This window comes from Miniopterus schreibersii (assembly GCF_964146895.1).
Source record: "Miniopterus schreibersii genome assembly, chromosome: 6".
In the NCBI taxonomy this organism is placed as follows: Eukaryota; Metazoa; Chordata; class Mammalia; order Chiroptera; family Miniopteridae; genus Miniopterus; species Miniopterus schreibersii.
The window spans coordinates 21,651,311-21,672,984 of NC_138107.1; the positions used below are offsets into that span (position 1 = coordinate 21,651,311).

At 39.1% G+C, this 21,674-nt stretch overlaps 1 protein-coding gene across 1 annotated transcript in view; it reads left to right on the top strand.

Moving 5' to 3' along the window:
- The window catches only part of LRRC1 (leucine rich repeat containing 1), a 120,748-nt gene that overhangs the window by 35,293 nt on the left and 63,781 nt on the right, over window positions 1-21,674 (top strand). The window contains exon 2 of the mRNA XM_081141174.1: window positions 12,041-12,158. Coding sequence (XP_080997300.1) covers window positions 12,041-12,158 — 118 coding nt within the window. The remainder of the gene's footprint in view (window positions 1-12,040; window positions 12,159-21,674) is intronic.

Below are 21,674 nucleotides of genomic sequence, written 5' to 3' on the forward strand. Positions count from 1 at the left end.
TAGTATGTGTGAGAAATTTAAATATGATTTATTTTGAAGATGCAAGGCTGCTCTTATAGGAGCTATAAACACTTGGAACACAGGCCTGTCTGGGTGGAAAGAGGTGCTTCTCCGAAAGTTACTAAATTGCATAATTATAATCTTAAATTGTGATTATAGAAGTGAAAATATATATATATATTGTAGCTCATGTGTATTTAGAATATATTAGAAAATGTTTTTTGGGGGCAAATTAAGCCCTTCCCCACTATTAAACTCCACAGTGATCATTATATTTTTAAATGCCTGAAATCTGGCCAGAGCCTAACAGTGACTTCTTAGTCTAGGCAAAGACCAGGTTACATATTTAAGTTGTGGAGGCTCATGGGACTTCAGGAGGTAGGTATGCATCTGATGCTTGGATTGTTTGTTCTGTTAGTGTTTGCTCTGTTCCACTGCTTGATTGTGCACTCCTTCCTCTTTTGTAACAGTACTTTGGCTCTCCCTTTAAACGACTCTCCAAAATAAAAACAGTAGCATCTTGACTACCACTGCAGAGCTTAACCCATGCAGCAGTTTGTTGGAGATGGAGTCTTGGCTGCAGTATGTCTTATCAACCGCTTAGTCAGGTCCCTCTCCTGCCCTTCAGGATCTCTTGATAAATAGTTTAAAGCAGTTTGGTCATCTTCAGCATTATTGAGACAAAGTCTGTTTCTTTCCCCTTTACTTATGATTAGCATGCACTAAAAGTGACATTCAGTGTTGCTTTAGGAGATTATGGGCCATTCTTGAATGATCGTAATCTGGTAACTCGTATTAATTTTTGTAAGTGCTGTGTCAGTGACTGAGTTCCTCTGTTTCTTGCTTGCTACCCAGAAAGATCAAATGTGACTAGGGGTATTAATTTATTACTTTAGGGGATGAAAAACATTAACTAATAGGCAGTCCAAAGTATTCTGTTTATGCAAGTGTTGCCCAGATCTTTTTTCTTAGCTGAGCCTGTTACTTCAGAAGAATGGAGTGTTGACCCAAATGTTGGTGTATTTCCTGTGAAAATTCAGAAGCAATCTTCCTGACACAGTTTCTCTGAATAATCCATTTGGATTTGATGTCTCATTGGAATCTTATTGCTGTGGCACAACTGACCATAAAACCGCCTAATTGACTTTTTTCCCCCTGAAGGAGCATAACAGATGTAGTTTATGATGACAAGAAACATTTATTATCTATTCTTAGCATTTTGTGCCTCATTTATCATGATTCACTTTCTCCCTCATATTTTAACTTCTGATCCACCTGTCTTGTATCAGCTTCTGGAGGTCCCTTGAGAAGAAGGACTGCATCTTGTCTGGAGATTTGTTTTCCTCCACTTTAAAACCCTCCCTGTAGTAGGCACATTATGTATATAATGCTTGTTGTTATTGCTGTTAGCTTGGGTAAATTATACTGACAAAATGCTCACCAAACAAAATTTCATTGTATTTGAGTCATGTATGCTTTCCTTAGTACAGCATATGAAAAATTCAACCTTATTGAAAATCCTGTCAAAATGTAAGACCACTTTAGTAAACTTAATTGAATATCTATTTGATTTCTTGTTGGAAGAACTTTTTTTAAAAATATGTACACTGCATCCTTTAAGTTTTGCTTGAAGAAGATATAGTTGGTTGAAGTTTGAAGGAAAAACATCTCTTTAATGAGATCAATAACATCTGGTTTTCTGTGGTACAAAAATGCAATGAAATAATCCTCAGTCTTTGGGCTTAAGTCCTTTTTTCTCACCACATTTACCTTTTTATCTACCTAGCTATTTACGTCCTCACTCGAGGACCTGCTTAGAGAGGAAGAGAGAGAGACAGACAGACAGATGGGGAGGGAGGGAGAGAGAGAGAGAAATATCGATGTGAGAGAGAAACATATCGATCGGTTTTCTTCTATATGTGCCCTGCCTGGGGATCAAACCCACAACTCAGGTATGTGCCCTGACCAGGAATCGAACCAGCAACCTTTGGGTGCACAGGACGCTCAACCAACTGAGCCACTCCAGCTGGGCTCTATTACATTTTTAAAAGCAAAGTAGGGATTATAGTGTATATACAGTTTTACATTTTTTACAACCCTAGAACACGTGTCTATGTCACATTATTAAATATTCTTCAGAAACATGATCTTTAATGGCCATGTGATAGTTCATTGCTTGAATTTGCCGTCCTGTGTTTAATTCTTCTTCTGTCGTTAGTGTTTCAGGTTGATTCGTTTTTTTCCACGTTGTCACATGTGACCCTTCGCTGTGCTGAGCCAGCCCTGCTCATTCCAAGTACTGTCTGCTCTCCATCAGTGCCCTCAGCCTGTTCTCCCTTGTCCACGGTTTGTCCCCGCATTCAGGTTCTCAGTAAAGGAATGCTGTCCCAATCCATCTTACTTTTAGTCAAAGCTTCTCTTCTCCAAACCATTGCAAATACCACTACCAGTCTTATCCACTCTTTGATCACAGCACGGTCACTAAAGTGTACCTGAGTTTATGATTTTCAAAGTGATTCACCCCTGAGCTGTTTTAACTTGGGAGACTGGGGGTATTCTGGGGCGTTAATATCTTTGTTAGGGTTCATTAATGGTGACAGCTTGATAATGTAAAGAAGTACCTTGAAAATGTTAAAATATATTAGCCAGTGACAGAGGATGAAGTTATTTATTAGTGGAGGCCAGAATACAGACAAATTGTAAAGGAAAATATTTCAAGCAAAGTAAATTGTAAATATCTTTATTTTAAATGCCCAAGTATATGTGCTAACCTCAGTGGAAACTAATTTGCTTCTCTGAAATTTTATTTATCTGTGACTTTAAAAATCTTTTTATTTATCTTTGTTGCATAAAGAAGTCTGTGCCACTGAATTATGAATGGATTGAAAAATTATATTTTAGAACAGGAGACGTTTCCCTATGATTTGTTTCCTTTGTGGGTTTTTTTTTTGGTCTTATGAACAAATAAATAGTCAAGGGCATGTATTTCTCCCTGTTTCACATTATAGAGGAAGTAGTTAGTTTTATTGAGGGATTAAACCTTTTACCTCATTTCGTATTACCTGTTATATGGCCCACGCAGTAGTGTTTAGATATAAGCTTTCTATTTTGTGAATCAGTGTTTCAAATTCTTAAGTATTTGTGACTCTCTTGAATTCCATTCTATGTCTATCTGAAAATAAAAATTAGAATTGCCACTTGAATGGAACTAGTTAGCCTTTTTCGAATTTCACCAGGACTGCCCTGCTGCTGGGGGACATCTCCTCTTTTGCATCTAAACCTAGACCAAGGCTTTTTTTTCTTTCTTTATATGCCTTTTTGCTAGATCATATTATAAACTTGTATCAAATTTCTGTCTGCTGCTTTCTCTGTCTGTGTCAGCCTTCCCCTTTCTTAAGGCTTTATCTGGAGTTAGGCCTCCATGCTCATGATCCTCCAGAAGTTGATTCATTTCCTTATCTGTGTTGGTTTCTTTCCTTTCATGTGTGCGCGCTCTGCCTGGATCAAATTGGCAGCAAGAGTTCATATGTGCTGTTACATACAGGTTTCATTAGCTTGCTCTTCTTTCCCGCTCAACTCATTAATCCAGGTGGAATACAGCATTGGCACAATTTCAGCAGTTATTCTTTTTCTAGCCTAAATTTCTTCCTTCCCCGTGACTTTGTTTTACTCCTCTTATTGAAATATAGTTTCACTAATGTATTTTGTTTGCCAGATAGTTCCCCGAAAATGTTTTACTCTGTGATCCCCCGACCTGGTCATGCTTTGGAGTTTTCCTTAAAGAACGTTATTAACTGGAACCAGTGCCGGGCAAACCACTAAATGTAATCGAATCTCAGTTTTTATCATCTGTTAACTGGAGAAACAAAAACTTTACCTCATTGGTGTATATAGGGTTTCAAATAAATGAAAGTGTTTGGTATTCCTAGCTTAGTCTTTTATTACCAAAAAGGATTCCTTCTTCATTAGTTGCCTACCAATTCTATGTACAATTTCACATCTTTGAGAGATAATTCACATGCCATATAGTCTACCCATTTTAAGTGCACAATTCAGTAGTTTTTAGTATATTAGAAGAGCTGTGCAGCCATTACCACGATCAATTTTAGAACATTTTCATCACCCAAAAGAAACCCCATACCCATTAGCATTCATTCCCTATTTCCTAGGCAACCACTAATCTGCCTTCTATAATTTAAAGCACGTTTAACCCCATGCTTAATATATTGTGTGCTGGTAGAATTTTCATTTTTCTTAGTGGTATACTGAAGGTATTTTGAAATGCAATTCTATAATTTTTATAAGTAAAAAGAGCCCTTTGGTCATTTAATGTTTGTTTGTTTACGCAAAGAAATGGAGGACCGGAGAAGTGAAGTAGTTCACCCAGGGATATTCCCATTCCACACCTATTCACCAAAACACATTTTAAAAAGTGTCTTATTAACACTTATTTCACCAGCAGTTTTTATACTTGAGTGTTTGCTAAAACCCTTTCAAATTCAAATTCTGGATGTGAGATATTATTTGAATTCTCTGCGTTGATCAGCTGATCTGACCACTATTTTGTGAGTATTTCTTGGGCTTTTCCCTCTATAACCTTCTCATGTATCAAAAATCATATCTTAGCCAAAGTTTGTTTGGTGTATTTTACTGTATTTTCTGTTTAAATTTTCTTTAGAAAAGTCATTACTCTGTGATCAACCGTAGAGTTTCCTAAGATAATCTATCTGATTTTAGCGTGTGTTTCTCTGTGGCATACTTGAGGTTCCTACTTAATTTTGTGTTCAGCTACTTAATCTGCCAGATTTCTCTTTTAATCCCATGCCTCTTTTCAGTATGATTTTTTTCCTGCTCCTTCCGTCTACCGGTAGAGACCGTTTCTCCGCTTCCCTGAACGTGGCAGAAATGACATTATGCAGATTTCAAGGCCTAGGCCCTAAGAACTCTTGCAGCCTCTTCCTTTGCCCCTTTGACTGATCCTCAGAGAGCATTGTCCAGGGAAGCCACTCTAAGGGAGAGGGCAAGAGGCCTTGGGGCAAACAGGCGCTTCCACTGACAGCGGGTACTAATGGCCAGACCGTAAGAGTGAGGTTGGGGTTGATCTTTCAGCCCCCTGACCTTCCATCTGTATGTAATTGCATGAGTGAGCTCAGGTAACAGTAGCAGAATTGCCTAGCCAACCCACAGAAATGTGAGGAAATGTATATTTATATAAATATAAATATATATATAAATTTGGGATATATAAAAATATAAAAATATATATAAAAAAATATATATATATATACATATATATATATATATAAAGCCTCTAAGTCTGGCATGGTTTGTTATGCATCAAAAGCTAGCGGATACATGTAGGTGTCAGCACTGTGGCAATGTCGAGATGATTAAAAGATATGATCCATGTAAAGTCCTTAGTTCACTGCCAAGCATAGAGAATCCCTCAATAAAGGCTGATGGTTGTATCATAACGGTAATGTCATAATGGCAATAGCATTATCCTTACTGATATTGTTGTTTTAGTAACTGTGGTCATTTTACTTCGCCGCCTCCTCCAGATACAATTGCCATTGTTTTCATTGTCATTAACTCTGATGACTTAACACAGCAATTTTCAGTCTTTTTCATCTCATGGCACACATCAAGTAATCACTAAAATTCTGTGCCACACCAAAAAAGATTTTCTGGCAGTTGACCAAAAAAATAGGTATAATTTTGATTCATTTACACTATTGAATGGGCTGTTGCTGTGCTGGCTATTGTCGTTTTTAATTTGACAGTCTAAAGGAAAAGATGTCAGTGCTCCTGACTGAATAGTCAGGTATTGCATGTTTTACAAATTCTTGCAGCACGCCCCTGTGCCTCTTGCTGCATACCTGTTGAAAATCGCCGAGCTAAAGAATTTGACCTCTTTGGTGCAAATTCTCTGGTATTTTCCTTCTTGATGAGTTAAGTAGTTTTAAAAACTTTTCTTATGGTGAAGTAAAATACATATATAGAAAAGTGCATGCCCAGCCGGGATGGCTCAGCGGTTGAGCATTGACCTATGATCCAGGAGATCGAGGTTTGATTCCAGGTGGGGGCACATGCCTGGGCTGTGGGCTCGATCCCCAACAGGGGGTGTGCAGGAGGCAGCATTGCAATGAATGACGACTCTCTCAGCATTGATGTTTTTCTATCTCTCTCTCTCTCTCTCCCTTCCTCTCTCTGAAATCAGTAAAAACATATTAAAAAAAAGAAAAGTGCATAAGGTGTAAGTGTACAGTTTATAACAAATCATAAAATGGACACCTGTAGCTGCTGCTCAGGTTAAGAAGTTGAACATTGCCAGGACTGCCAGAGCCCATTATATGCCCTTCCTGACCGCGGTCCTCTCCCTCACACCCAGGTTTTGTGCTCATCACCAACCTGATTTTATAGTGATCACTTCTCTGCTTTTCTTTATATTTACATCCTCTGTGGGTATTTAAGAAAAATTGTTTAGTTTTGGTAATTTTCCCCCCCAACATTATGTAAGTGGAATAATGTCTGTATTTTGTGTCTGGCTTCATTTGCCGAATGTTGTTTCTAAGATTCCTGCATAGTATGACTAATAGTAAGCTCTCATTTTCATTGCTGTTTAGAATTTCATTGTAAGAATATTTCTCTATCAGATCTGTTTATGGGAGTTTGGGTTATTTATAGTTTTGGGCTATTATGAATAATTCTGTCAGGCACATTCTTGTACATATTCTGGAATAACATGTGAGGGATTTTTTAAATGTATATACATAGGATTTCTGGGTAATGGTCACAGACACTTTGTATAAGAACATTACCAAATGATATATATACTGAAAAAGTGTTCATCTTACCTCCAGATGAGAACCATAGGTTGACCATATCTTTACCAAGGAGGTTACACAAAAAGGGCAGTTCATGTCACTGGGGACAGGAGTAGGACTGTGATGAGAGTTATACAGGATGGAAAGGGGTCAACATTTAGTTGAAGGGTTAGGATGGCTCCAGAAGGGAAATCTGTGAGTAAATTAGGTGTTATTTATAGCTTGGAGTCAAACATTTTTCAGGAGTTTAATAACTCCCTTAACACTGTTCTCTAGGTGAATCTACGACAGTGATTTATGTTTTCTCTGCGTTATGGAGACTTTTGGGCAGTGAGGGGACATTTGACTGATCCTGGGCCATACAGTAATAACAAAGGACACAGCTCTTGCAGGACTGAGATTTCCTTATGTCCCTTTCTAAGAAGAAGGGAGGTATTAACACTGTGTCAAAAGGAAAGGAAAAAGAATCTTGTCAAAAAAGGAGATTGGGAAAAAGAAACATTTTGTTCAGCCAAGATAAAGACTCTATATCTGCTACAAACAATGGTGGCTATAAGAAGACTGCAGTGCAGCCTACCAAGCCAAGGCAATTTGGGTTTCTTTGCATATAATTGTACAAAATGTGCTCTGCGGGGGCCAGTGTGCTCTAATCAGACATGGTATAGTTGAAGAATGGTGTCTGTGTGTTCTGTCACATGATCGCCCTGGGCCAGGGCGCCCTGCCAGGACAGCTCCGCCAATCGCTCTTCATGTGCCCCAGCTAATCTCAGAGAGAAAGCAGAGGCTTTGAGCTCGTTGAGTTTTTCCCCCCATCTGAGAAAGTTGAAAACTTGAGGATTTAATAAAGTCTTAGCGGCATTGTGTCAGTCTTACAAGAAAAAAGTTAATTTAAAGCCTTTGGATACTAAATTAAGATCCCATCAAGATAACGAGGGAAGGATTGAGGTATTATTGTTTTCAGTTGGGGGATCCTGCGGATAGGGTTGTTTTTACATCTGGCATGTGCTTCCCAAGTAGAATGAAGTTGTATTTGTGACAAGCTGTATTTGAGGATGCTTTTATCACGCAGAACAAAACTTAAATGTGCTTGCTCTTACGATGTCTCTTGGATGTGGGGATTTGTAGGCCGTTGTTTCCACAGATATAAAACTAATTTATGATTCACTGTAGATCTAAGTACCTTATTGACTTGATTTCTTGTATTATTTCTGAATGGTCCTTGAAAGTATGGCATTGGTGATGGTTTTTGTGCTGTTGCTATTATGCTTTTCCTGGAAAACAACCTGAGCTTTTCATGCTTGAGTAAACACATTGATGCATTATGAAACTGTCAGACTCTTTGAAATTGGCATAAGCTTAATTATTCAAATATCTGGCTCTTTTGAATGGCTTTTGTGTCAGTTAATGCTTTAGTACAATCAGCATAAAGACATTTCAGTGCCTTTCCATAAGAAATTAAATCTCAACTGTATGATTAAAGAAATCCAAAAGATTAGTCTTTTGGTTGAGCACCTTCATTACAATATACAGCTAATTGGTAGCATTCATTTTCGGAGATTTATAGTTTACTTTATTTAAAAATATATTTCTTTTTAAATAAAAATTTCAGTTGTTTATGCATTTTCCTTATCACCCAGCATAACTTTTTACCCCCATGTTTTCTCCGTCTGTCAACATGCACACATACTGTTTTACATAGTGTACCTGCAACTTTGTTTCCTTTCAAAATTATATTTGCATTGTAAATCTTTTTCAAGCACTGTGGCCTTTATAGTAACTGTTTTTGTTGCTTGCTTAATATAAAATTATTTATTAATATGCTAGTCATTTCCCATATTTGACATGTATGTTTTCCATTTTTAAAAAACTTTCAGTTATATTACAAGGGCAGTGTTCAGAAGTATCATTATGTCAGTGGACTGGAAAACTTATGTTCTATGGGTTGCCCAATTGCTTTCCAAAAGACAGTGCTTTTAACAGACTGATAGTTTCCAGAGGAGAGGAATTTTGGGGATTGGGTGGAAAAGATGAAAGGATTGAGAAGTACAGATTGATAGTTACAAAATGGTCATGGAGATGTAAAGTACAGCATAGGAAATACAGTCAATAATATTGTAATTATGTATGGTGCCAGGTGGGTACTGGAAATCAGGGGAAACACTTTGTAAAGTATATGATTTTCTAACTACTATGTTGTGCACCTGAAACTAATACAAAATAATCTTGAATGTAAAATGTAATTTAAAAAATTTTTAAAATTAAATAAAACAGTAAAACAAAAAACAAAAGACAGTGCTTTTTTGAATCATATAAGTATACAATTCTTTTTACCAAATAAATAAATAAAATTAAATTAAAAATAACTTATTAAATATTAGCATCCTTCAAAATTATCATTTGGGGCACCCTGTTATCTTAGTAGAGACTTTTTCCTTTGTAAATTCAAGTTCTATTTTTAGCAAAGTAATAGATGCAAATCGTTTTAAAAATTCAATAAGCCATGTGGTGTGACAGTCAAGAACAGTAGCCTCTTGCCCTCCACTTTTCACTGCAGTTTCTGGCTTTGAGAACCCTCATCTCTTGGCTGTTTCTACTGATATTTGCCTCCACTTGCTAAATGGCTTACTTTCATAGTTTGAGATTTTTTTTCACTTTATAGTTTTCTGTTGATGCCCTTCTATGGAAGATGAGACTTTATTTATTTTTAATATATTTTTATTGGTTTTAGAGAAAGAGAACGGGAGAGGGGGAGAGAGAGAGAAGCATCAATAATGAGAGAGAGTCATTGATCGGTTGCCTCCTGCATGGTCTGTGCTGGGGATCAAGCCCATAACCCGGGCATGTGCCCTCACCAGGAATCGAACCTTGATCTCCTGGATCCTAGGTTGATGTTCAACTGCTGAGCCATGCCGGCTGGGCAAAGATGAGACTTTAGTACTTAAGAGTTTCTTTCCCATCCTTTCAGTATCGCCATAAAATAAATTTTGGTTTTTATCAATATGTAGATATTAAAATATGACTGTAAGTATTGCTCGTAACCAAATCTTATATTTATATTATGATTGTATCTTCTTATACTTTACATTTTTTCTGGAAGTTAATAGCGCCCTTCTTTTTCCTTGCTTCGTTTCCTCTATTCCTAATTTATCCCCATACAAATCATCTCACTACTTCCAAACACATCAGATAATCCTCCAGATGTGTTCTTATTTTTTCGTTGTTTAAAACTTTCCTCTGAGAGTCTTCAGTATTTTCTCCATTGTGGACTGGTTGCCATTAGGGCCTACTTGCTTGGCCAGCATCTTGGAATTCCTTTCACTGTTTTATCTTGGGCATTTCCTTTGTCTCTCAGTTTGTTTTGTTAATTGTCTGATTTCTGGGCCTCAGGTCCTACACCTTTAAATTTACTTTTAGAGACCATGCATATCTGAAAATGTCTTTATTTTGTCATCACATTTGATTGATAGTTTAGCTGGGTATGTAGTTTTAGGTTGGGAATAATGTTTTTTGGAATTCTGAAGGCATTTCCCCATTGCCTTCTCACTTGCAAGGTTGCTGTTAAGTCTAGTGCCATTCTGATTTCCAGTACTTCCCTACCTCCCATCCCTTGGTCTCTGGAAACTGAGAATCTTCTTCTTTCTGGAGTTACGAAAACTCTAAAATATTCCTTGATACCTGTTTTCATTCATTTCATTGTCCACATAGTGGGCTCTTCCAAATTGGAAATGCATGTTCTGCAGCCCCCTTTGTTTTCTCCCTTTTGATGTCTGTTAGTTGAGTGTAGTATCTTGTAGACTGACCCTCTGATTTTCCTGCTTTTTCTCTCCCATTTGTCCATCTCAGTGTTTTATTCTGCCTTCTGACAGATTGTTAACTTTAATTTTCACTTCTTTTATTGGAGTCTTTTATTGATGCTACAATAAGTTTTAATTTTTAAGAGTTTATTACTTTGGAGCTTGTTTTTTATGGCATTATGTTGCTTCATATTCTTTTATTTCTCTGAGGATATTAATTATATTTTTTGTTGGTGAAGTTTTTTCTGCTCCCTATATCATATTTGTTTCTTCTGGGGTGTGTGTACTTCCACAAACTGTGGCTCTTTTTAAATGAGAAAAAAAAAAGATGATTGGAAACTGTGTTCGTGGGTGGGACTTGTAACATGGGGCATCTCCATAGTATAATCTGCATCTTTAGGTCTGTCCTCATGTCTGGGAGCCTGACTGTGGGGAAAAGCAGGTGGGATTTCACTGAGCAGGCTTTGACTCAGTCCCCCTGTTTTTAGTAGGGCACCTCAGCCCTTCCCTCAGCTATGCTTAGAGTCAACTTTTCCAGAAGGGAAATTTCCAGTCTCCTGCCTTGGTATGCAGGGTAGAGAAGAGAATATGGGGATCTAACTATTCTTTATATATATATATTTTTCCAACTACTTGCTTTCCCTTCAGAGGTATTTGGTCCTAATTTCTTATTTCTATTCCACAGGCTTAAATTTTAGCTTTGCTTTGTCTCTTTTGTTAATTACCATTTGTTAATTTGTTTTCTAGCTTCAAGGATTTTGTTGCATATCTAGTTTGTATTCTTGTCCCCTCTTGTTATTGTCTTCATGAGTTTATTCCATATTTTTATGTCTGTATAAATTTAGTGTCATTTTAGTATAGTTTTTAAGGAGTGTGGGTAAAAAGGAATGTTCTCAGTCTGCCATGGTTAATGGATGTATCAGTGTAGGCTCTTCTTTAGAGTCTTCAAAACATTTTTCTCTCCACATCACATATGCGGGATATTTGTATATTTTCTAATGCACAGTTATTCTTTTTAAAACTGTCTTTAAAATATTCTATTCTAATTTTGCATATGTTTATTAACATTGTGGACTTAACATCAGTTTTCATAAGTAGAAAATGTGACCACCTCCTAGATAGCTTGAAGCAGTGCTTATTATTCTCATTGAGTTAGTTACTCATTTTTCAAAACTTTTAATTTTGAGATAATTATAGATTAATAAGGGAGTTGCAAAAATGGAACAGAGACCTCTTTTGTACTCAGTTTATCCCAGTGGTAACATCGTCATATGACTATAATGTAGTATCATAATCAGGAAATTGACATTGGTGCAATTCTCATTAATTTTTAAAAGACATATTGTTTTAAATTTCATTTTGGACAGAAAGTTACGTTGCAAATGTATGTGAGACCTATGTGAAACTTTTGTTTTTCAGCAATTTTTCCAGCTAGTCAAATTACGAAAGCTTGGACTTAGTGATAATGAAATTCAGCGGCTCCCTCCAGAAATAGCAAACTTCATGCAGCTGGTGGAACTCGATGTGTCCCGAAATGGTAAGAAAAAGATTCCACTTGAATTGTCCATTTGTCTCTTCTGATGCTGGGGGAGATTTTTAATAAACATAACTGGATAAATGTTATTGGAGTTCCTTTTCCTGATGGTTATGGGAAAGCTATGTATAAATTTTGAGATGAAATTAATGCCATTATTGAATAGTTTAGTCAACTTACAAGTATTTACCAAAAACTTTTCATTACACAGTTTTTAAATGATAACTTATTCAAGAGTTAGAGTGTTGTCTGAGAAATTGTGTAATCTGGCTCCCTGTTTTCCCAAATGTGACATTGAGAGCTGGTGGTGTGGTCATTTGTCCAGTACTTAGGGGCTGCTGAGGTGAGGGAACACTGGGGGGCTGGCTTCTCTGCCTGTGGCTCAGTTGCCTGGGGTGCTCCTGGGACAATCTGTTTTTCTGCAGTGAACAGACCTGCTTGCTGGTCAGGCATCTTCTGCCTGTTTAATTTATTTCTAATTAGGCCACTGGTGGGCCTGCCCACTGGAGTTTGTGGTATATTTAAATGAGTACCCTGGCTTAACCTTGTGTTTCATAGCCCTTAGAGCACTCCCTGAGCGGGTTGGTAACCCTGGTTGTTATTGCATATTTGATTAATTACTTTAAGTTAAAGTGGCAGATCCCAGTGGTCCTGTCTTAAGTGATGGGATGCAGTTCTTGCAAGGGCTCTGGTATAATTTCCTCTGGATAGGCCCCGATATACTCTGAATTATTTATAAAAGGATATTCTTTTTCTTTCTCTCATATTAAATACCTATTTTGCTTCTGTTTTCCTATAAAATTCTCTATGAACATCAGGTCTGGATCTTTCAATCTCCTGTCTTCCACAGAAATTCCAAGGCCCAGTTACAGTACTTTTATTGCGGGGAGGGGGGGGGGGGGGATGGTCATTGTTATAAGGCAGCAGTGATAATCAGTACTTGACTGAAAACACGATGAAACAAAAATGATTTTACCCTCCACTTTTAACAGCTTTTAAATTGCTGTCATCTGTTACATCCCAGAAATTGGACTGTCTTTGGCCAAACCATATGTTTCTTGACTTAGGATCTACTTTTATTTTTCATGAGAATTATTTCTTATCTTGAAATACTTGAAAAGGTGAAAAACTATTTATTTTGGGGGGCATGCTTTACAGTGATGTATTTGGTTCAGGGGACCCAGATCTGCTCAGGGAAAGGGGATTTGATGGTGACGAGGAAGTGGAGCTGACATTCCAAGAGCATCGGCAGGGAGCTGGCATCTGACATTAGCTCCAGGGTTCCCTGCCTCTGTCTGAGTGTGTCTGCTTCTGTCTGTGAGTGCTCCGTTTCTCTCCCCACTGACCTGCTCTCCTGAACTGGCCTCTCCAGAACCCATTTGTTACGGTTTTTCTCTACCTGCTTTTTGGCTTCTGTGCCTCCTGCTTAGAAATCTGTTTGATAGATTTTTTCAGTAAGGAATCTGTCAAACAGATCATCTTTTTAAGCCAATCATAAACAATGAGCCACAGGTCACTGGATCTCCTGAATATTAGCTCTCCTGGCACAGGGGTGACAAGTAGTGCAAAGCATGGCTCTAGCCTTCAGCACAGACTTAGTTGATTAGCACTTTCCCTTACAGTGGAGCAGGTGTCGGAGGCCAGAATTGCCTCTAAGGCCTCCTGTATCATCATGCTTATCTACATAACGCAATCTACATAACTCACACTAAGGATTATATAACTCAAACTGCTCTGTTACCTTAGCAGTGATCTCAGTTATAAAGAATGGCTGGTGATTAACTTTGCAAGAAAGCACTGACTCTGTAAAATGATCACTCAGATCACATAATTCGAAGAAATAAAATACCAAATTTGAAATTGGCATTAGTAAGGAAAATAACAAGGGGGTCCAGAAATACTTGAGAAAGAGAAGTATTGGCTTTAATTATTTGAAAGGAGAGAATACACAGAGCTTGAAAGTTCCCAGTTGCATTAGTAACTCTAATGGGACAGGATGCTCTGTAGAAAGTTGACATTGTCGGCCGACACTTTTACCAGTTCCCACATCAGCTACTTTTTCCCAAACATTTGTATCTAGAAAGAAGGACTGCCTGCCTCTGTGTGCATTTACACCTCCCAGTGTGTGGATGAAAGAAGCTAAGCTATCACTGAAGTCAGTGTCAGGACACAGCTGTTCTCCTTGGATGCCTACCCTCCTCTTTTTCACCCTGTCCTCCGTTTCAGCCTTTCCTTCTGCACGTGGTGGTTTTGTGAGGGGTCCTGCAGATCTTTGACCTTTATCAGGCTCCTTTAGAAATGCTGGGGGGAGCTAACTGCCCCTTTCCACTGCTGACAGAATCTTACTCTGGTTGCATAGCATGAAGGTGTGTGTGTTGGGGCTGGTGCAGGGGACAGTGGGCAGCGGGGCAGAAGATGGCAGGGATCAGGGCTTTCTTTCAGGCTGTGAAAATACTGCCGAGATGACAGAGCAGAACAAGGTCACCATTCATTCTCATCAACAGGAGCATGGGTCTTGTGCTATTTCCAGGTCAGGCAAATCTCATGGGACTGCCTCTCATTTGTTTACAGATAAAAATCACATTAATGTGAATTTCCTAGGTAACTGAGTAGGTAAATAAAAGTCACAGTCTGCAGACTGAGAGTCAGTGTGAGAACTCCTACTTTGTGTGGATGCAGGCACTGGTAAGGGTTTGGGGCTTGGGCCTGGAGGCCTGTATGAGCCTCTAGTCTTCTCTTACACCGGCTGAGCTGCCGGCTCTGTGATCAGAAGTTGTTCCTTTGAGTTCCTTCCTAGGGCCCTAGCCAGGGCTGGCCATTGCCATGGTAGGACCTGATGGAGGAAGTAAGCATTGCTTCACCATGGAGGAGGAAGACAGGATGCTGGTATCAGACCACTCAAGTCCATTGGGTCAGAGCTTGTCAAACTTGATCATGCAGTGAATTACTGTAGGATGTTGATTCTGATGCAGTAGGTCTGGAGTGGGCTTGAGATTCTGCATTGCTGAGGCTCTCCCAGAGGATGCCGACCTGCTGTTTCCTGAACACACTGAGTAGCAAGCTCTTAGATGGCATCTCCCACAAGTCCGTTACTGAGGTTCCTCCAGCAGCTTTGTGTGGTCATGAACACAAATTCACTCAGCTCCTGGCACCCCTGCACCTTCCTATGGGGAACGTGGGCAGCCTTCAGGATATTCCTGGTTAAGGGTGATATGCTGAAGTTGACTTAAGCTCACGTTGGCTTTGATTCTAGAGCAAAATTAGACCTTTCCTGATGTTCCCTTGCTCAAGTGGTGGAAAAAAGACAGGTTTTGTGTTTCTCTCCAAGAAAAAAATCTGTAAATGAGGAGAGAAGTTTCTACAGGCTTATTTCATAGGCCAAGAAGAGCTGCCCGGACCTCCAAACCCTGACTTTTGTGGCTTTGTTTTCAGATATTTCAGGCACAAAGTCAAGAGAATTGTGTGCTGTGTTAAAAAAAAGAGAAGAGTGAGCTTTGGGACAGGGCAGTGCTTATGGGTTATATTTAGGCTGTGGGACTTTTTCTGAGGTGGAAGTAGAGAGGCTTGGAATGAGCACAGTGTGTATGGTTTTGTCCCCAGAATGGCTAGAGGTGCTCTGCATAGAGGACTCTGGTGGGAGCCCGGGCTCTGCCACTGACCACCCGCTGATTTTGGACAGACCCCACCCAACAGTGCTGGGCCTTGTTCTATGGACATAGCCCTGCTTCTACAAGCCAGGGAGAGGGGAGGAATGTGCCTGCTTTCTCATGTTCAAACTCGGTGGATTCTTTTTTTATTAAGGCAAATAGCTAAAATGTATATGTAATAAAATAAACTGTTCCCCCTGTACACAGATTGAAGGATGGAGTAGATGAAATTGGCATCTGAATATGCTGTTAAAATGTCTGGAAAAGCATACAGGCTTTGCATCAAGGTCTGGAACTGTTTTCTGAGGTGACGTGCGCGTGCTTTAAAGCCTGAACTTGGTCTTTCTCTGCTCACTGGTTCTTAGCTGTCTAAGGAAATTTATTCTGGGTGTGTGAGAGGAGTTATTCCCCCGTAGTACTAACTTGTTATCCAAGATCTAGGGCAGACTTTCTCAGTGCATAATGAATCCTGCCCGAAGGCTTAGTAATTTGAATTTTATAGCCTGTGCTGTAGTTTGACTTACATCATGGTACGGTGTCATTATCCATTTAGTTCAGTTTTTCTCGAAGTGTAAGGCATACGCCACTGGTTCTGCTAGAGATGATTTTAAGTGGTACTGTGGAACTGCAGTTTTTAATATAGAATCATCACGAGAAAGTTACCCTTTGAAAAATTATTCCTTTTGGTTGCCTTCTGTAAAGTTTAATAACACTATATTGTACTTATTGTCACATTTATCTTCTGTGTCTTGGGGTGATAGCTCTTATTCATGTTAGTGATTTAAAGAAATTTGCTTCCTTTAAAAATAAATCCCCTCAAAATTTAAAAAGGCGGTTTAAAAGAATGAGGTAAATGATACAGAATACACGTTGCTATACCACCAGTATGGCAAAAATGGTGAAGGTGGAAGAGGGCTGGCTGAAGTCACGGAAGCACTGATTGGTAGAGAGGCATGTCATGCCATTGAGGCCATGAGTTTATTTCACTTGCGGTACAAGTAGTGTTGCATTCAGGCCAGAGTCTGCACACCCTGGCTAATTACTTTGCATACCTGCATTAACAAGCAACTAAAAGGTAGTTTCAGTACAACTCATCCCTAGCACGGGGACAAGAATGAACAGCCTGTCTGCCAGGAAGGTCATCGTCCCACAGAGTCTGGAGGCTAGACTTTGATTAAAGGCCTGGGTTAGCTGGTTTCTGTCCACCCACAAGATGCTGAGCAGTGTCTTTGGTCTGCAGCTATGGGTTGTTTAATGAAATCTAAAGCCAGTTTTGAAGCCTGCTAGTATGACCTTGTATAACTTTGTCTTGGTGTTTCCGAGTATGCCCTGAAAAAAATGTAGTTTCCGGCAAGCAACAAATCCAGTGTAAAGTAGAAGTCTTTCTACTTAGTTGGGAACAGTTAGCTTTTTATTTTTTAATAACTACGTATACCTGTGCCACAAGTGAGGCAGAAGCCAGTTTTTACCCATGCAGACCTCATACTTGCCACAGTCAAGCCATTGCTCTCTCCTCTCTTACTGCCTAATTCAAGCCCAAGTTCAGTGCTCTGTTTAGCACACTGCTCCCGTGGCTGGTCTTAATGTTATGGTGGGTGAGTTTGTGACTGTTAAAATACTACAGGAGACATGCAGTGAAGCAAAGCCCCATAGTGCCACTCTGCCTTATGGCTGGAGAAGCTAGACAGTTTCCAGCCCAGAGTCTGCTTTCTTGCCGTTGCAAGTACTGCTACTGGCCTGTCACAAGCCCTTTCTCAACTTTTACCTTCTCTTTTGTCAGGAAGAGGGGTTAATATAGAAAAAAACATTGCCTTCTACTTACATTTTAATTACTGATAATATTATTTAAAGTGGAGGTGGAAAGAGAGTGAGCTTCTGTGATATTTTCTAATCACTGTTTTATTCCAGTTACAGTTTTTCCAGGGAGCATTGTTTAAATATGAAGATGTGTAGAAACCTTTTTAAACACTGAAAATAATGGGATAAACTTTACAAATAGATCCCTCCCCACCATTTTTGGACTACGTAAAGGAGCATCAATGATATTTTAGCAAATAAACCTGAAACTCCATCACAATGTAATGTAACAAATTGTTAAATCTGAAGGGAAATTCTTACAACAATGCCTTTACTCAAAATGTTTTTGGAATGCTTTCAGATTAGTAGTATATTACTTTGCTTTATCTTCAGATGAATAGTTTCACTTTTTAGAGTGGATTTGTTTTTAAAAACAACCAGACATTATTTAATGCCAACTTAGGTAAATACACCAGGACACTGAAAATGTTATGTTACTGAAAATCTGCCTCAGGTAGCAGTTTCAAAAAAATGAGTAAACTCTTCTTACTTTTTATTTTGTTAATATGGTTACTTTTATCAGAAAAGTTGTGACTGTGCTGAATAAGTTGTAGGTTTATATAACTTTCTCTCCTGCCTTGTTTTTTTTTTAATTAGCAGTTTTGTAATAGAGATGGTAACCTCTGAGTTTGAGAACAACACCTCTGAATATATTTTTTAGGTCAACAAGCTCTTCAGTTAGTCCCAGGTTCTCTAAATGCTTTGTCTATTTTAAGTAGCTCCTTATCTTCCCCCTTCCTCCCTCCCTACTTCATTCATTCACCCAGTCTTTACATGCTATGCTGTGTGTTAGATGCTGAATTTTCCAAAACAGTGGCGGATTTGCATGGAATAGGCTAAGTTAGAGAAGCAAAAATAACTAGAATGGCTTCTCCTGAAATAAAGCAAAACCCCAACATGTAGGATGACAGTTTTTGCTCGCTTTTTAATTAGGCGATTCACCTCGGTATCGGTTTGACAGTTTCCAACTCTGAAAGTGATGGAGAATGAGGCCCATATTGCTGCATTTTGATTTTGAGGTCACCTATTTTGTCATGCGAATCTGGCTTGAGCCAAGTAACGCTGAGCCTCCAGGCAGCTGAGGCCTGATGGCATCTCTTTGTCAGGACAGTGACAGCAACATGCTGCTGTGACCGTAAACAGTGCTCTGAGCTTGTTAAACTAGAAAAGACACCTCTTAGACAGGGATGAAGGGCCAAGAAGGAAAGAGTAAAAGAGCTGTACTAAGAGCTGCAACTTGAGGGTTATATATAGAAATGATGTGATTTTTAAATTAGTTTTATGTGTTGAATGAATCCCCAGTCTAACATATCTGCTCCAAGCCAATAATGAACTAAGACCCTGAATTCTTATTCAGTTTGAAAAAGCCTTGGACTTTAAAAAAAAAAAGCTTATGGTTATTAACTGTATTTCAGAATTATCAATATTTTTTACTTTAAGCAAAATTTATTGAGCAGTTACTCTATTTGTATAAAGCTCTTTGCCCAATTCTTCTATTTCTTAAGTAGGTAAATCTACAGGCACAACAGATGTGTGTAAGGAACTGCACATTAACACCTGTTATATTGTTATATAAATAAAGTGCTCAGGGCATGCAGAGAGATGTCAGTCACTGTAACTGATTTGAAATGGGCTTGAAGGAGGAATTGGCACACTTTGGTTTGAGGTTGAAATCAGGAGGTCTTTAAAAATTCCCATGCTTTAGTTGCAAATTTGGAGGGAGTTAATGAGTAGAATCCTTAACTGAGTGTCATTGATACTGGAAAATTTATTCAAGTCAACAGTGTCATTAAAAATGCAAATATCTCAGTGCTTGACTGAGAGATTCACTGAAAATTTTAAGATACATCGAAGAAGCACCCAGTACATAACAAGAAGAACTGAAACTATATGAATTTTCATGTTTTTGTCTTTGTTTTTTTCTGGTACAGCTGACTACTACTGCACTGTAAAAGATTTGCTCTGCCAGGTGAAATGCTAAGCTCTTTGCTTCAGTCAAGATAACTATTGATTTTTTAAAAAATGCCAGACTCTGAAGGGCTCAGCACAATGAGGAACTTGATTACCACTCCGCTTACAGTCCTGTGTGTGTGTGTGTGTATGTGAGAGAGAGAGAGGCAGCGGGTGTAGAATGGGGAGGTGGGTGGTGAGAGGCTCTGCTCTACAGTCAAGGATCCAGGCGTCTTCCTTCTTGTGATGCTACATCTTCATTCTACTAGTGGACTCCAAGGTCCTCTGGGAGGGGAGAGGGTGGGGGATTGTGCACAGATGATTTTTGTGGGCCATGTCAGAAAGTGGTGTGCATCATTTCCATCCATGTTCTGTTGGCCAATTTCACGTCCTCAACTTAGCTGAAAGGCCTGGGAAATGCAGTTAACTACTTGTACACTGAAGAAGAGAAACCTGGCTGTTGGTAAGGTACTAGCATCATCTGCGTTTAATTGATTGCTGGAGTTGTATGACTTTATGTCACTGATTATACACACACACACACACACACAATTCTGTTGCACTGTAACAACCTTCCGGTGAGTGACACATTTAGAGGAAGTATAGATGCATGCCCAAAGAGGGCAGGGGGTAGCCTTTCTTCCTACATCTGCACAGAAGTGTATAAACCCAGACATAGATTAACACGATTAATGGACACTGATTTGCTAATAGCATAAAACCTATGTAAGTGTGCATGATTTTTTTTGAATTTTTAGAATCTGGTTGAAGGTCTGCTTTGAAGATTAAAGCTTGCTTGAGGAGTGGTTGTTGAAGCACTTGCTGTAGGTGATATGGCATCATTAAAGATTTTCCAGGCAGGAACTTCCATCTTGGTGGACAAGTGACTTAACCTCTCTGCGCCGTCTGTGGAATGGAGACTATAATAGCACCTGCTTCATAGAGTTTTTGTGACTCTTAAAAGAGACTGTGCATGTAAAGTACTTAGAACAGTGCCTGTACTTAATGAACAGCTCCTGTGATTAACCCTATTACCGTCTTTCATTTTGGGTTATGAAGATCTGAACTAGGACTGTGGGAGTGAGAATACAGGGCAGGGGTGAGGTCACAAGTAGGACTGAAGGATAGAGCAGTGCAGGTGAGGAAGGTTGCTACCTGAGGTGAGGTCTAGATCCTGACTACCAGACGCCAGGCATTGCACTCTTCATCACAGCTCTGTTCTATCTAACCCACATACTAATCCTGTGAGATGGGTAGAAGCACCTCAGTGTCACTGATGAGGAATCGGAGGCTTGAAGAGGTTGTGATATGCGCCCAAATCATACTTCTAGACAGCTGTGAAGCTGAAATAAGAAACCCAGTGGAGTGGCACTTTTAATTTTTTTGGAGCATATTGAAGATGATAAAGGTAGGGCTGATAGTTTTAGTCTGTGTTGGAGAAAGAATGGAGACAGTATTATGACTAGGTACTCTCTGAATTTGGACATAAAAACAGAAAAATCATTCTAATACCTTAAATTTACAGAAATCGTCATCATGAATTAATTGAACCACCTGTGGAAGTGGCCCATCCTAAGAGGTGCTTTGTAAATCTTTCTTGGCCGGAAATGGAATATCCTCTAATGAGAGATAGCAGGGCTTTCTCAGTAAGCGCTGATGTAATATTTCTAAGGTCACTGTCCTGCTCTCTTGGTAACAGATTGGTGAGTTGCCAGAAGTGTAGAACAAGGAAAGCCAAAAACTAAGACTGTGTGGGGTTTTACCTTTGAAAGAAAAGTAACTGGATTAGACAACATGAATGCTCCAGGTACCTTGGCAGTAGGCATAGCCCTCCTTTAGAGATGACTTTGTTAGCTCTTAATTGCTAATGGTTAAGAGCATCCCATGTTCTTTTCTCTAGGTGTGAATATTCCCAAACACTGATGGGGCTGTTCATTCTTGATAAGGATGTTGAAGAGAGGTGATATGCTGACGTGTTGGCATCAGCACCCAGTTCCAGTGGCATTCAGATTGGTCACTTGAATTTTCTTAGCGTGGCACACATTTTTATAGCCTTATCTTCTCT